The 13,856-nt window shown below is 34.5% G+C and overlaps 1 protein-coding gene across 1 annotated transcript in view; it reads left to right on the plus strand.

The window, feature by feature from the left end:
* Positions 1 to 13,856, plus strand: part of ABCA8 (ATP binding cassette subfamily A member 8) — a 58,142-nt gene that overhangs the window by 20,832 nt on the left and 23,454 nt on the right. The window contains exons 11-19 of the mRNA XM_025047121.1: positions 522 to 580; positions 1,364 to 1,474; positions 2,247 to 2,422; positions 2,883 to 3,002; positions 3,244 to 3,382; positions 3,965 to 4,055; positions 6,758 to 6,897; positions 10,283 to 10,402; positions 12,554 to 12,752. Of these exons, the coding sequence (XP_024902889.1) occupies positions 522 to 580; positions 1,364 to 1,474; positions 2,247 to 2,422; positions 2,883 to 3,002; positions 3,244 to 3,382; positions 3,965 to 4,055; positions 6,758 to 6,897; positions 10,283 to 10,402; positions 12,554 to 12,752 (1,155 nt within the window). The remainder of the gene's footprint in view (positions 1 to 521; positions 581 to 1,363; positions 1,475 to 2,246; positions 2,423 to 2,882; positions 3,003 to 3,243; positions 3,383 to 3,964; positions 4,056 to 6,757; positions 6,898 to 10,282; positions 10,403 to 12,553; positions 12,753 to 13,856) is intronic.

Below are 13,856 nucleotides of genomic sequence, written 5' to 3' on the forward strand. Positions count from 1 at the left end.
TCTCCATACTAATGTCAGACCATACCTCAGTCTTTGGAATCAGAAGATCTGGTGATGGGTTCCAAGCACAGGTAAAAATTTAAAATTACAGGTGGGGCTCATGTGCAGCATAGGCTGGGAATAAGTATTCTATCAGGGGTCCCCAACCCCCAGACTGTGGACCGGTACTGATCAATGGCCTGTTAGGAACTGGGCCACATAGCAGAAGGTGAGCAGCCAGCGAGCAAACGAAGCTTCATCTGTGTCGGCAGCCGCTCCCCGGTGCTGGCTTCACCGCCTCAGCTCCACCTCAGATCATCAGGCATTAGGTTCTCATAAGAGAACCGGTCCCTGGTACCAAAAAGGTTGGGAACCGCTGTTCTGGCTGATTCTCTCACACATGCATAACTGCATGAAAATGAAATCTCAGATCTCCCTATATCCCGAAGAGAAGATTCACCCAATCCTGTCGACCAAACCTAGAATCGCACGCTGAAGAAAATCGTCATATCTTGAAGTCTCTTTTTCTTTTCTTTTTTCAGAATCAGAAATGTTACAAAAGAATATAAAGGAAAGCCTGATAAAATAGAAGCTTTGAAAGGTAAAAAAAAAAAAAAGAACATTTAGTTATAATGATATTGATTTCCTGATTTTAATTTTTTTTTTTTGCTCCTGGTAAGCAGTTACTAGTGGTATTTTAGATTTGAAATAGTTATTTGAGCCACATGGTAAAATTTCCCTTCCAAAGCATTACTTCTACTGTATGAAAGTTAGAAAAAATTAAGTACGTTTTAGATTCATATATATATGTGAAAGATACACTGTGTAATATTGAGATAACCTAAATATTGTTTTGTTTTTTTTTTAATATATATATTGGAAAGATATACTGTGTAATGCTGAGGTGGCCTAAGGATATTCTGGGTTTTTTTTTTTTTCTTATGTGATTCCAAGGCTGTTGTAGATATTGTATATTTTTCTTTTGTGTGAAAAAGTCATATACTTCAAAAGATTTTCTACAATTTACTGAACTAATTAATCTATCCTTCCAGTCAAAAAATATGAACATCCACCTTCCATGCATCAGGCAATGTCAATGAATCTAGGAGTATAAGATTTGTTTCCTGCCTTTAAACCAAGTAATTTTCAAAATTTCAAAACGAGATCAACATATAAATTTATAAAAGGATATTTTATTTTTTTATTTTTTATTTTACAAGCCAGGATATTCACATTTAGAAAACATGGCCATTCAAGGAAATAAGAAGACAGATCACTAGCTCCATAATAAATTTGTAGTTTTAATTGTTTTCTTTTCTAACTCCCCACCCATTTCCTTCCCTCCTTTCTCCCATCCTTCTTTATTTTCCGTTTTTCTTCCTAGATCTAGTATTTGACATATATGAAGGCCAAATCACTGCAGTACTTGGTCACAGTGGAGCTGGAAAATCAACACTCTTAAACATTCTTAGTGGGTTGTCTGTTCCCACTAAAGGTAAGAGCTTTTTTCCAAGATCAAGTTGACAAATAAATAAGCTGTTAATTTAAAGTCCTTCTGATCATTAATCACAGAGATTTCTAGGGTAAAATGGAAGTTAATTTATAGTATTATGCTATGGAGATACACTACATTTAATTGGTATATATGGGATTTGAGTATTTCACGACAATTTTTTAATAGTCATTAGTTACCATTTGGCATTTTAACTGTATCTGTCAGCTTTTGCCACATGACAAGCATCCCCAAAGCTAATGGTTTAAAATAAAAATGTTTTATTATTTCTCATGATTCTGTGGCTTGATTGGCAGTTTTTCTGTCTGGACTAAAGTGGCTGGGGCTAAAGTAGCGTAGCCTCACTCACATATTTGGTTAGGATCATGGCACCTCTTTTCCTACGTGGACTTTCATCTTCCAGGAGGCTAATCTGAGATTCTTCACCCACTGGTATCTATGATCCCAGAAACAAAGAGATGGCAAATCCCAGTGTGGAGGCACTTCACAGTCTCTGCTTATATCATATTTGCTAAGATTCCATCTGTTATATAGCCGAGCCTCAATGTGAGGATAGACAAATAGACTACATTTAAATGGAAAAAGCTGCAGAAGGGACTTTGCCCCCGCCCCATAGACCACACAACTAAAATGGAAGTTCTTAATACTTGAATTGTATAACCTTAAAGATACAATCACATACCTAAAATTTTTCATTTAGAAAAATCTTAACTTGAGCATTATCCTGATATTAACTTTTCATCCTTGCTTACAGGTTCAGTCACCATGTACGATAATAAACTTTCAGAAATGGCTGACCTAGAAAACATCAGCAAGCTCACTGGATTTTGCCCACAATCCAATGTACAATTTGACTTCCTCACAGTGAGAGAAAATCTCAGGCTGTTCGCTAAAATAAAAGGGATTCTGCCACATGAAATGGATAAAGAGGTACATAAATATGTTAGAACTAATGTATTCGTCAAAACGAGATTATTAACTCTAGTTGAACTGAGTCTTTTTGCTTTCATTAAATTATCTCTGTGCTAATCAATGTATAAAAGCTGAACACAAAAATTGAATTTAGCTAATATCTAACATTTGCATATAATTTACAATGTGCCAAGCATTACCCTTAACTTTAAATATAATATTTCATTTATTCCTCATAGCAACCCTATAAGTTAGGTACTATTACTATTTTCATTTTACATGTGTGGAAACTGAAGTTCTAAAGAACGAGTCACTTGACCAAGATTATACAGCTAGTTAATGTGGGTTTATTCAAATCTTGTCAGTTCGGTTCCGTGCTTTTAACCATTACACTTTATAGCTTTGTATTTATGAATTTAAAAATTAGGAAAAAAGAAAGAAATCTAAGTTTGTGATATAAATGTTATCATTTGGTTAGATACAAAGAGTTTTGCTGGAATTGGAAATGATTAATATTCAGGACATCCTTGCTCAAAATTTAAGTGGTGGACAGAAGAGAAAGCTCACCTTTGCGATTGCCATTTTAGGAGATCCTCAGGTAAGTCAGACTAAATTTAGGGATGCATTGAAATTTTTAAAAATAAAACTTTTGGTAGTAGTTTAAACCTATTATTTGCAAAGGACACCTGTGATAAAATATTTATGATGGGACATTAAATATAAGAACAAAATCCCTAACCACAATGCTCTTTTAAATATAAATAATATGGTTTTAACATGTGTTCTGGAAGAACTATACCTTAGTGGAAAACCCATTTATCTACATCCTTCCTCTGTAGATTTTCCTACTGGATGAACCAACTGCTGGATTGGATCCTTTTTCAAGGCACCAAGTGTGGAACTTCCTGAAGGAGAGGAAAACAGACCATGTGATCCTGTTCAGTACCCAGTTCATGGATGAGGCTGACCTCCTGGCTGGTGATTGCTAGCTTCCTTTAAGTATCATGATAAAGACTTTATGAGAAATATGGATTACATTCTGAGCATTTTTATTGTGTAATCTGATCATCCAGCTGCATCTAGCAATCTGAACAGCTGGTGATGATATGAACTGGGCCCAAAGAGTCTTGCTCTCAACCATTTCCATATTTCTCCTAGAATTTTGTATCATTTGATTACACAGGGGCATGATCTGCCAGGAAAACTCACTTATTTTGAAGTAAAAGTCTATATTCTAAGGCACTGATCTTTTTATTCAAAACTGAGGTAAATCAACTTGAAATATCCAAACAATTTTGATGTTTGGTCCATTAAAATGCATAATGTGAGGGTTCTCTATATTAGAAGATATAGTCACATAAAATCTCCCTGACTGGTTGAATGGTATAACAATCACCTCAAGTATATAAATAAGATTAAAATGTGTCTATTGCGATGAGTCTTTATTAAACTCTATTTGAAAATGTAGAAACTCCTGAATTAGAGTTAGATCATATATACAATTACCTGTCTTTTCTTGGGAAAGAATGGGCAACTTCTTCTTTGCTTCTTCCCTTTCAGACAGGAAAGTGTTTCTCTCCAAGGGGAAGCTGAAGTGTGCAGGCTCTTCTCTGTTTCTGAAGAAGAAATGGGGGATCGGATATCACTTAAGGTACAGCCACCTGAGGAGTTTGGAAGAACAAGTCATGGGCTAGAGTCAAGCATGAAGCAACACATTACAACACACAAGAAAACCCTGTATTATTCTACGCAGATGTTTGTATATACATAGTTAGAGAATGAGAATATAAGGTGCCTTAACGAAAAAGTTTAGATAAATGTGATAGAAAATAAACGCATGACACGTTGTGTTAAGGAAGGTATGTATTAAGGGAAATTTCTCAACTGACATATCATATTTACACCCTCATGATCTCTCACCCACTGTTAACATAATTTTTTGAGTTGGTTCCTTGCTTCTCCTCTTCCTAAATCCTTCTCTTCTTTCTTGTTCTTTCTCTCTTTTCTGTCTCCTTCATTTTATTTTTATCATTATTTTGAATAGTAGCATGTTCTAGGTGTTATTTATTGAGTGATTCAGAGACAAGGCACTTAACATTATTTTATTTAAATCTTTTCTTTTTCAAGGTAGGAACGGTTGTTACTTTTACTCTACAGATGAAATTATAGGCTCCCTAGATTAAAATAAAAGTGGCAGAGCCAGGAATTGAGTCTGGACATTTTTAACTTCAAAGTCTAGTATCCAAATCCATATTTTAAATTACTCTCTAATTTATACATGAATCGATCAGTTTACCTAAAGCACAGCTCTGATTTATACCATCTACACTTTAGAAAGAAAGAGAAAACATATGACAACAAGAAAAAACAAACAAATAAAAAACCCAATAGTTCCTTTTTACCTACCAGAGTCCAAACTACATAGCGAAATAATGTTGGTGTGGACTGCCTATCATGATTCCCATGTCATTTGCCCTAACTGAATTTAACACCCTCTAGTTAAAATGAAATATTCATTGTTCCTTGTTCCTTGCACATACCCTGCCTGTCATGGCTTACATTTTCTGAGACTGGCAGTTTTCTTGACCCTATTTTGACCTGTTCAAGTCCTAAGGAATTATTTGAATGCTACTTCATGTAGACTTATCAATCTTACATTTCCTTGTATTGTCCCAATATTCTGATTTCTTGAGGCGCTTTGTTTTAACCTCTTATAGGAGGTTAAAGTACCTCTATGAAACTGAGTTTTCTCACTTATAAGGTGGGAGTAATCATTCTTAATTGCAAGTAAAGGTTATAGAAAAAATAAATGAGAGGGTGACCAGCACATTGCCTGGCAACATAACATGTTCTCGAAATAAAAAATGTTAGTCAGGATCTCTGAGCAATTCTTGAGTCTCCTGGACAATAAATTGTGTAATTGCCTTATTTCTCCTTCTAGATCAGAGTCAGTAAACTATGGCTTATTACCCAAATCCAGCTCACTTACTGATTGTGTAAATAAAGTTTGATTGGAGCAGAGTCACTCCCATTTGTTTAGGTATTAGCCATATTACAAGGGCAGGCAGCGTTGAGTAGTTGTTGCAACAGAAATTGACTGGCCCACAAAGCCTAAAATACTTACTATCTAGTCATTTACAGAAAAAGTTTGCTGAGCCCCGTCTTCCAAGCTCTAAGCTTGTACTGCTCACATAGTCATCTCTAGTGCCCAGCACAAATTCTTATAAGTGGCCAAGAAATATTTCTTGAATTGTTTTTATTTTGGAGAACAATGGGGAACGATGATGATTTTTTTGCTTCATTCCCTCAATTGATTTCATTGCTTCTAAAAATGGCATATATTCTTGTATGTTCATAATATCTTATGAGTAAATAGAATTTTGACTCAAGCATTTGATCAAATGAAATGGCTACCACTTTTTAAGGGCTTGCTAAGTACAAACATCATTAGTACTCACTTAGAATAACCCTAGATGTTATCGACCATTATTTCATTTTATGAATGAGGAAATTGTTCAGATAGTTTAAATAACACATTTCAAATGGCAAAATCAAGTTTCAAAGTCAAGTTATTGCCAGTATTTTATCTACCGTACTTTATAGCTTTGATTAATAGATTTTTGTTTTTCTACATTGGTGTTTTTAAATGAGTAGACTTATTTTCTCAATGATACTTGGTTCTTAGCCAAAGTTCTGGTGTTAGCACTGCAAAGAAAGCAAAAATTAGTGATCCCACCAACCCAAACACACATTTATCACAATTCGTTTCTATCTATAACCTCATGTCCTTCAGAGCACTTACTACTATTGGTGATCATTTTACGTGTCTGTTTGTTTACTTGTTTTCTTTCTGTCTCTCCCATTAGACATTAAGCTCCATAAGAACAAGACAATGCTGTTTTATTTCATTGTCCCCTCAGCACTGAGGATAATTTTTCACATACTAAGAACTTAACGAATTCGCATTGCATGACTAAATCGAATAACTGAATCTGCTTGTGCCTGTGCCTATTCCTATCAAAAGTCCCTTGTTCTTGCCCAATACAACAATCCTATTTAGCCAGCTTAAACTCCCTTTGAAGGATCTTCAACATTTTCCACTCTGTAGCTATTTTCCCTGAGTCAATATCGACCTTTTCGAGGCATCATCCCTGAATAACCTAATCTGTAATTCTTTGCTTTCCCCCATCACCTTTCTATGATCTGATTTTTTTGTCCTCTTATTACATGTTTGGATTGCTTATTTCTTGCATTAGATTTTAATTGATTTTTCTTCGTACCATAGAGACTGGTAATTTTCTTCATACTATTGAAGACGATGTCAAATAACATATATTATTTTTTAAACCCCAGTTTGCAATTGAATGACATGTGCGTTCGAGAAAAAATAACGTCACTTGTTAAACAGCACATCCCTGAAGCCAAATTATCAGCAGAAAGTGAAGGAAAACTTGTCTATACATTGCCCTTAGAAAGAACAAATAGATTTCCAGGTAATGTACGTGAACACCATGAAATAAAATACCTAAATAATATTCGTAAAAATAATGTTAATGATAATTATTATAACTAATGTTTATTGAGAGCCTACAATGTATTTAAGTATTTGGAACATGATGCAAAGAATAGTATCACTAGATTATTTTATCTACAGTGGAAAATATTATATTCTAATTATTACATTATAATACCTGGGCATTTTAAGGAGCATTTTAAGGAGCATTTATTCCCTTTGTAGTGTGTAGCAGAATACTCTAGTATTCATAACCATGCATGAATACAAATGGTTGAAAATCTCTGGCTTAACCATTATATTAAACAACCACATGATATGGCTGGTTCTTCTCTTGGCAAGACTTTTGTGACAATTTTGGATTTTTCAGGCCAACACATAAAAGTTGACTTTATAACCACTATTATAAATCCTCTGTCAGGAAAATCATATAGCTCCATTTCATTAGGGTCAGTTTCTGGAAATTTATCTTGTTCTTTTGTTTGGAACATCTTTGACTAATGAGTTTTCATTTTCCTTGCCTGTCTGTGTTGATGTCTGTGCATTAGGTAAAGTAGGCACCCCTCCCAGTCATTATAGTCTGGCTTTGTACAAGAGAAGACCCGTACCAATCAGCCTGGTCAGAGATTCTGATCTTTTGCTCCCCAGGGAGAAGCAGACAGCTACAGTTTTTGTTAGGTCTCTCTGTGGTGAGCTAGGGCAGCGAACGATGTAACCTATAATCATCAAGATTGTGTGGTATTGGCAGAGTAACAGGCACATAGATTGAACAGTATAGAGAAGCTAGACACAGACCCACCCATGCAGTTCCAAATCAGTATGCCTAACTGTTTTGACAAAGGTAAAAAAACCATTCAGTGCCTTTTCAACAAATGGTGCTGGAGTAAGTACATTCATAGGAAAAAAAAATGAACCTCTACCTAAATCTTATATCTTATACAAAAATTCACTCAATATAAATCCTGGACTTAAGTACACAATGTAAAACTATAAACATTTTTTGAAAATAAATTGGGTAAAATCTATATCTCCTAGAACATATGATTAGGCAAAGAGACCTTATACTTGACACCAAAATCATAATCCATAAAAGGAAAAACTTATAAATTCCCTTTTCAACAAATGGTGCTGGAGCAAGTACTTCATCTAAATTAGAAACTTCTGCTTTTATGAAAGATCCTGTTAAGAGGATAAAAAACAAGCTACGGCAGAAAGTATTTTCCAATGTGTCTCATAAAGGAGTAGTATCCAGAATATATAAAGAACTCTGAAAACTCAACTGTGAAAAACAAACAATGCAACTGGAAATTGGGGAAAAGATATAAAGAGACATTTCACTGAAGAAGATATACAGATGACAGACAAGCACATGAAAAGATTTTCAAATATCATGTGCCATTAGGGAAATGCAAATTAAAACCACTATGAGACATCACTAAATACTTATTAAAATGGCTAAAATATTTTTTAAATAGCGATAATATCAAATTCTGGTTAGGAGGTGGAGAAAATTTATCACTCATGCATTGCTAGTGGGAATATAAACTGGCATAGCTACTCTGGAAAAGTTTGCAATTTCTTTAAAACTGTAAACCTGTAGCTACTATGCAACCAAGTAATCGCACTACTGGGCATTTATCCTAGATATATAAAAACATGTTCACACAAAAACCTGTACATAAATGTTCACAGCAGCTTTATTTGGAATAAACAAAAACTGAAACAACCCAGATGCCCATTAATGAGTGAATGATTAAATATATTGTGGTACACCTGTAATGTGCAATACCATTCAACAATGAAAAGCAAGAGGCTACTGCCATATGGTATATATATACACTGGTATACGCAACAACCTGGCTGAGTGTTCAGAGAACTAGGCTCAGTGGAAAAAGCCAATTCCAAAATGTTATACTCTGTATGAGTCAATTTATATAGCATTCTTGAAATAACAAAATTATAAACATAGAGAACATTAATAGTTGCCATGGGTTAGGCGAGGATGAGTCAGGAGAGATATGGGTGTGGCTATAAATGGTGATTGTCGTGGTGATGCAAATATTCTCTATCTTGATTGTATTACTATCAGTGCCTGGTTGTGATATTGTACTGTGGCTTCTTAAGATGTTATCATTGGGGAAACTGAGTAGAATGTGTAGATCCTTAGATCCCTCTGTATTATTTTTTACAGCTTCATGCAAATTTAAAATTATCCCCAAGTAGTTTAATTAAAAAAGACTTTACTAGTTGTGTTTATCACTCAGAGAATCTGCACTGAGTGGTTGAAACCATTAACCTCACCTTCTGTGTGGGTAACAAAGATGCATACATTACCCCACAAAGTCATTCAAATATATATTTTATGGTGACAACACAAGTATTCCTGAGAACCAGCAGGCAAAGTGTTAATCGAATCCTAATTAATGGATTTCAATAACAGTTGTAATTTAGAAGAGGTTCGTATAATTTTAGAGAAACAGAAGATGACACAAAATACTCATTAGCAGTTGCTATGTTATTTCCCTACTTTTCTGTCTACAGTACTGTAATCAAGACAGAAAGCTTTGAACTTATCCTTTTTCTCAGGGAGAAGCTCCAAGCTGAAGCCTCAGGACTTCTATAATCATACTAGGATTTAAAATTAGGTTTTTATTCAATTCCACTCGATTAACAATTATAATTCAAACCTATGTAGGCAGGGTCTTCGCTCTTTGTTTTGAGAACAATGACAGATGAAAAAATGTTATTGTGCACAAACTAAAGAATGAATGGACACAATTCACAATTTCCTACTGTTCCAAGAAAATTCGGAATCAATTTCTCATTTTCTGGCTATGAGATCTTGTGAATTTTTTCTTCCATAGTCGAAAGCAGAAAATTTGAAATGATTTATATCCTATATACTTCCTTTGACAGATATTTTCTGAACTGAAGAAGATTCTGCACATTCCATCTAATTCTCAAAAATTTAGTTCTATCCCTTTTGTTGGTGAAAGCACAAAAAGCTCCCATTTGTACCTGTTCTCTGGAAAAGACTTCTCAATTAATTAGGCTTAGAGTTGAAAAATTCTGAAGTTCTACTATTAATTAAAATGTAAAAGTAAGTCAGAAAAAAACTAAAATAAAATCTTTGTATAAATATAAATTAATATTTGATCAAAAGATTAGTGTATGGGCTGTGACACAATATAAAATAAAAAATCATGTAGTTAAAGAATGTTACTTATCATGTAATGTTAGTTTTTTAAATGTTCGACATATCGCAAGTATAATTCATATATCTGCTCTTTTTAGTTTCAAAAGTTGTCCTTGGTTCACTTGTGATTTTTGTTGTTTTGATTTGCTACTATATCTGTGTTCTTTAGAACTTTATGAGGATCTTGATCGCTGTCCTGGCCTTGGCATTGAGAATTATGGTGTTTCCATGACAACTTTGAATGAGGTGTTCCTCAAACTGGAAGGAAAATCAACTATTGAAGAACCAGGTAAATAAAATGCATAAAAATTATCTTGTAAAATATTTGCAACCCATAGTGCAGTAAATACTTCAAGAAGACACCATTCCAAATATGTGATTACACGATGTGGGGGTCCATGAGTAAGACAAGCATCTATAAAGGTGAAATGCATCCCTGTCACATTTGTTACCTCTACTGCCAATATTACTTTGATATTAAAGGTGGCCCATTTTCTTCTATCCAAGGCTCATAGCCCTCATCTTACCCCATTTTCCAGGAGCAGTCTTAGACAAAACATTTGTTCTAAATCTCTCTCTTCAAGCACTTCGAATATGTCATCTCACTGCCTGCTGGTCTCCATGGTTTCTGATGAGAAATCAGCCCCAAATCTTATTGAAAATTTCTTGGTATGATGAGTTATTTTTCTCCTGCTGCTTTCAAGATTCTCTCTTTCTGTTTTTGGCTTTGAGAGTTTGACTATGATGTCTTCAGGTGTGGACCTCTTTATGTTTATCCTGCTTGGAGTTTGTTGAGCTCCCTATATGTAAAAATTAGAGCTTTTCATTGAATTTGGGAAAGATTTTAGCCATTATTTCTTCAACTATGCTTCCTGTCCCTTTCCTCTATACGATCCTTCTGGAACTCCTATTATTGTATGTGGTAATATATGTTAGTATGCTTGGTAGTGTCTCACAATTTTCTGAGACTTAATTTTTCTTCATTCTTTTTTCTTTCTGTTTCTTAGACTTAATAATCTCAATTTATCTTTTTCATATTTGCTAATCATCTCTTCTACCAGATGAAATATGTTGAGCTTTTATTTTTCAGTGATTTGTTTCCCAGTTGTACTTTTCAAATCTAAAATTTCTATTTGGTTATTTTAAATAATTTTTACATCACTGATGATATGCCCTATTTGATGAGACATTGTCATACTCAATAATTTACAAATACGCTGGTCAGTATAAAAATACTAGTGGATTTTCTAAATGTTATTGTTACTGACATTAAAACTTTTAATGTAGTCATAAAGCACAACCTATGACTTAAAATCTTTTCATTTCATTGAAACTTGTTGAACCAATATTTCATCTATTTTGGTGAATATTTCTTGTCCGCTTAAAAACATTTATACATACATTCATATAAATGAATATATGTGTGTATGTTTGCAGAAGTATATACATGTAGAATATATATTTAAAGAACTTCAGTTGTGTAAAGAGTTGTACAAATATCAATTTAGTCAAGTTACGTGATAGCGTTGTTCAAATATTCTATAGCCTTACTGATTTGGTTTTTTCTATCAATTACAAGTAAGGGATAGTAAAATCTCCCAACTATGATTCTATAAGTGTCTAATTTTGTCTTTTCCTCCCATAAGTTAGGTAAGTTTTTATTCCATCTACTTTGAATCTCTGTTATTCTTTCTATAGCCTTTTGGGTGCCCTAATCTATCCAATGGATGGAAAATAGCTGTTATTTATTCTCTTGGTAAGAAGGGCGACAGTCTCTTGCAACTAACTGAAGCAGAAATATCTGAATTATTCTTCTAATATACTGTTGACCACTATCTTGTTTAAGATCCTTACATCTTTACTCATAACTGAAATGATGTGTTTTTATGTCCATGATTGAGCATGTGTCTTTATGTGTGTGTGATCTTTGTGACTTAATCCCAGGCTTATTTTAGCATCATACAATAAGCAGCATCCTGGATATCTAGACATTGCAGAGAATATACAAATGAGTGCACCCTCAAACAGTGTGGATAGATTTGAAATCCCTCCAGTAGCAACAATTTACAGTTAACTCCCAGTTTGTAGCATGTCAATTTGTAGCTTGTTTCTCTAGGTGAACACCTAAGATAATTGTTTCCTTTACTAAGTTTCTAAGTCACACCTAGGTGCTGTGATCATCTGGCATATTTATTTTAACCTCTTCAACATATCGTCTGTATCCAAAGTATCTAAGGCCTTCTTTCTAGTCCTTTTACACAAGAAATGAATCTTTCATCTATTTTTCTTGTTCCTGGCAATAGCCAAGAATACTACATAATACCTACAAGTTGTGCAGAAGACTATCCATAACATCCTTGGTAAAACAAACTCCTATAGTAAGCTCAATAAATTATGTCTGAAGTGGCATTTTAAGAACTGTTTATTTTGTGTTTTGCAGATATTGCCACGTTGGGAGAAGTACAAGCAGAAAGAGCTGCAGACACAGAAAGGCTTGTGGAGATGGAACAAATTCTCTCTTCACTTAATGAGACTACAGACATAATAGGCGGTATGGCTCTGTGGAGACAGCAGATCTGCACAATTGCAAGGGTTCGCTTATTAAAGTTAAAGCATGAAAGAAAAGCTCTTTTATCACTGTAAGTATCAGAATGCCATAGATTTTGTTCGGCCGATGTATTTAAAAAAAAAAATCTATATATAAGGTCTAAAAACGAGAAGCCAAACAAAAAATAAAAATAAATTTCTGCATCTGCACAACTAGATGAAGTATAATTCTCAGTCTCGCTCATGGTCCTAGTAGTTCCTATTAGTAGACGAGCAAGTGGAATTTATATCATTTCAGAGCCAGTTTTAGGGGAAAAGTTAGTCATGTAAGTTTTCCTCTAACATTCTCTGTCTTTCAGTGTTTCTCTTATGGTAAGTGACAAAAACATTGGGATGTGGACCTTTTTTCCCAGTATCCATATGCCAATGCCTTATTTTAGATGCTATATAGTTATGCTACCGACTCTTTTCCAGAAGTCCTGACTCTCCCATGAAATCCTACCTGCTCTTACGTAGATGTCACGATTTCCCTTCAGGCCTCTTAAGTGATGGTAGCTCACTCTCCAGAATTCCTGTCTGCGTAATGGGCACTATCCCTGCTCCTAGGGCTCATATCACCTCACAGGAGCACCCTGGTGTCCATAATACTTTAGCTGTCAATTAACACCGTGTCTGTGAGTAGGCCAATTAAACATCAAAGACATGGGATGCTTGGCACCTAATAGGATCTCAATAAATACTTGCTAAATAAATAATGAGAATTCATTGAGAATCTGTAACAAGATTAGCATGAATTACGACAAGGTGTAATATCATAAAGTTAGAAATCAAGAATGGAGGAAGGTTTCGAAGTAAAATAAAGCAACTTATTTGAAATGGAAAATAAAGAGTAAAAAATAATTGAAAAATTGAGACTGGAGACTATCATGCAGTCACTAAGAGAAATAGGAACTCTATGAAGAGGATCGGACATAAAAAATAATTGAGTATAAAGTGTTGATGAATTAACCAGCAGAAAAGGGGAGCATCACATTGGAATCTCAGGAGAGAGGCAGAATCTGGGCACAGAGTTAAAAGATCTATCCCATGAAATTGTGGCTAATGGACAGAGAGCAACAGGAGAAATGGATAGAAGGATAAATGTGGACTTTTATCATCTCTAATTTAGAGGTAGGACAAAATACTCAAGAAATGAG

This window comes from Pteropus alecto, unplaced genomic scaffold, assembly GCF_000325575.1.
Source record: "Pteropus alecto unplaced genomic scaffold, ASM32557v1 scaffold134, whole genome shotgun sequence".
In the NCBI taxonomy this organism is placed as follows: Eukaryota; Metazoa; Chordata; class Mammalia; order Chiroptera; family Pteropodidae; genus Pteropus; species Pteropus alecto.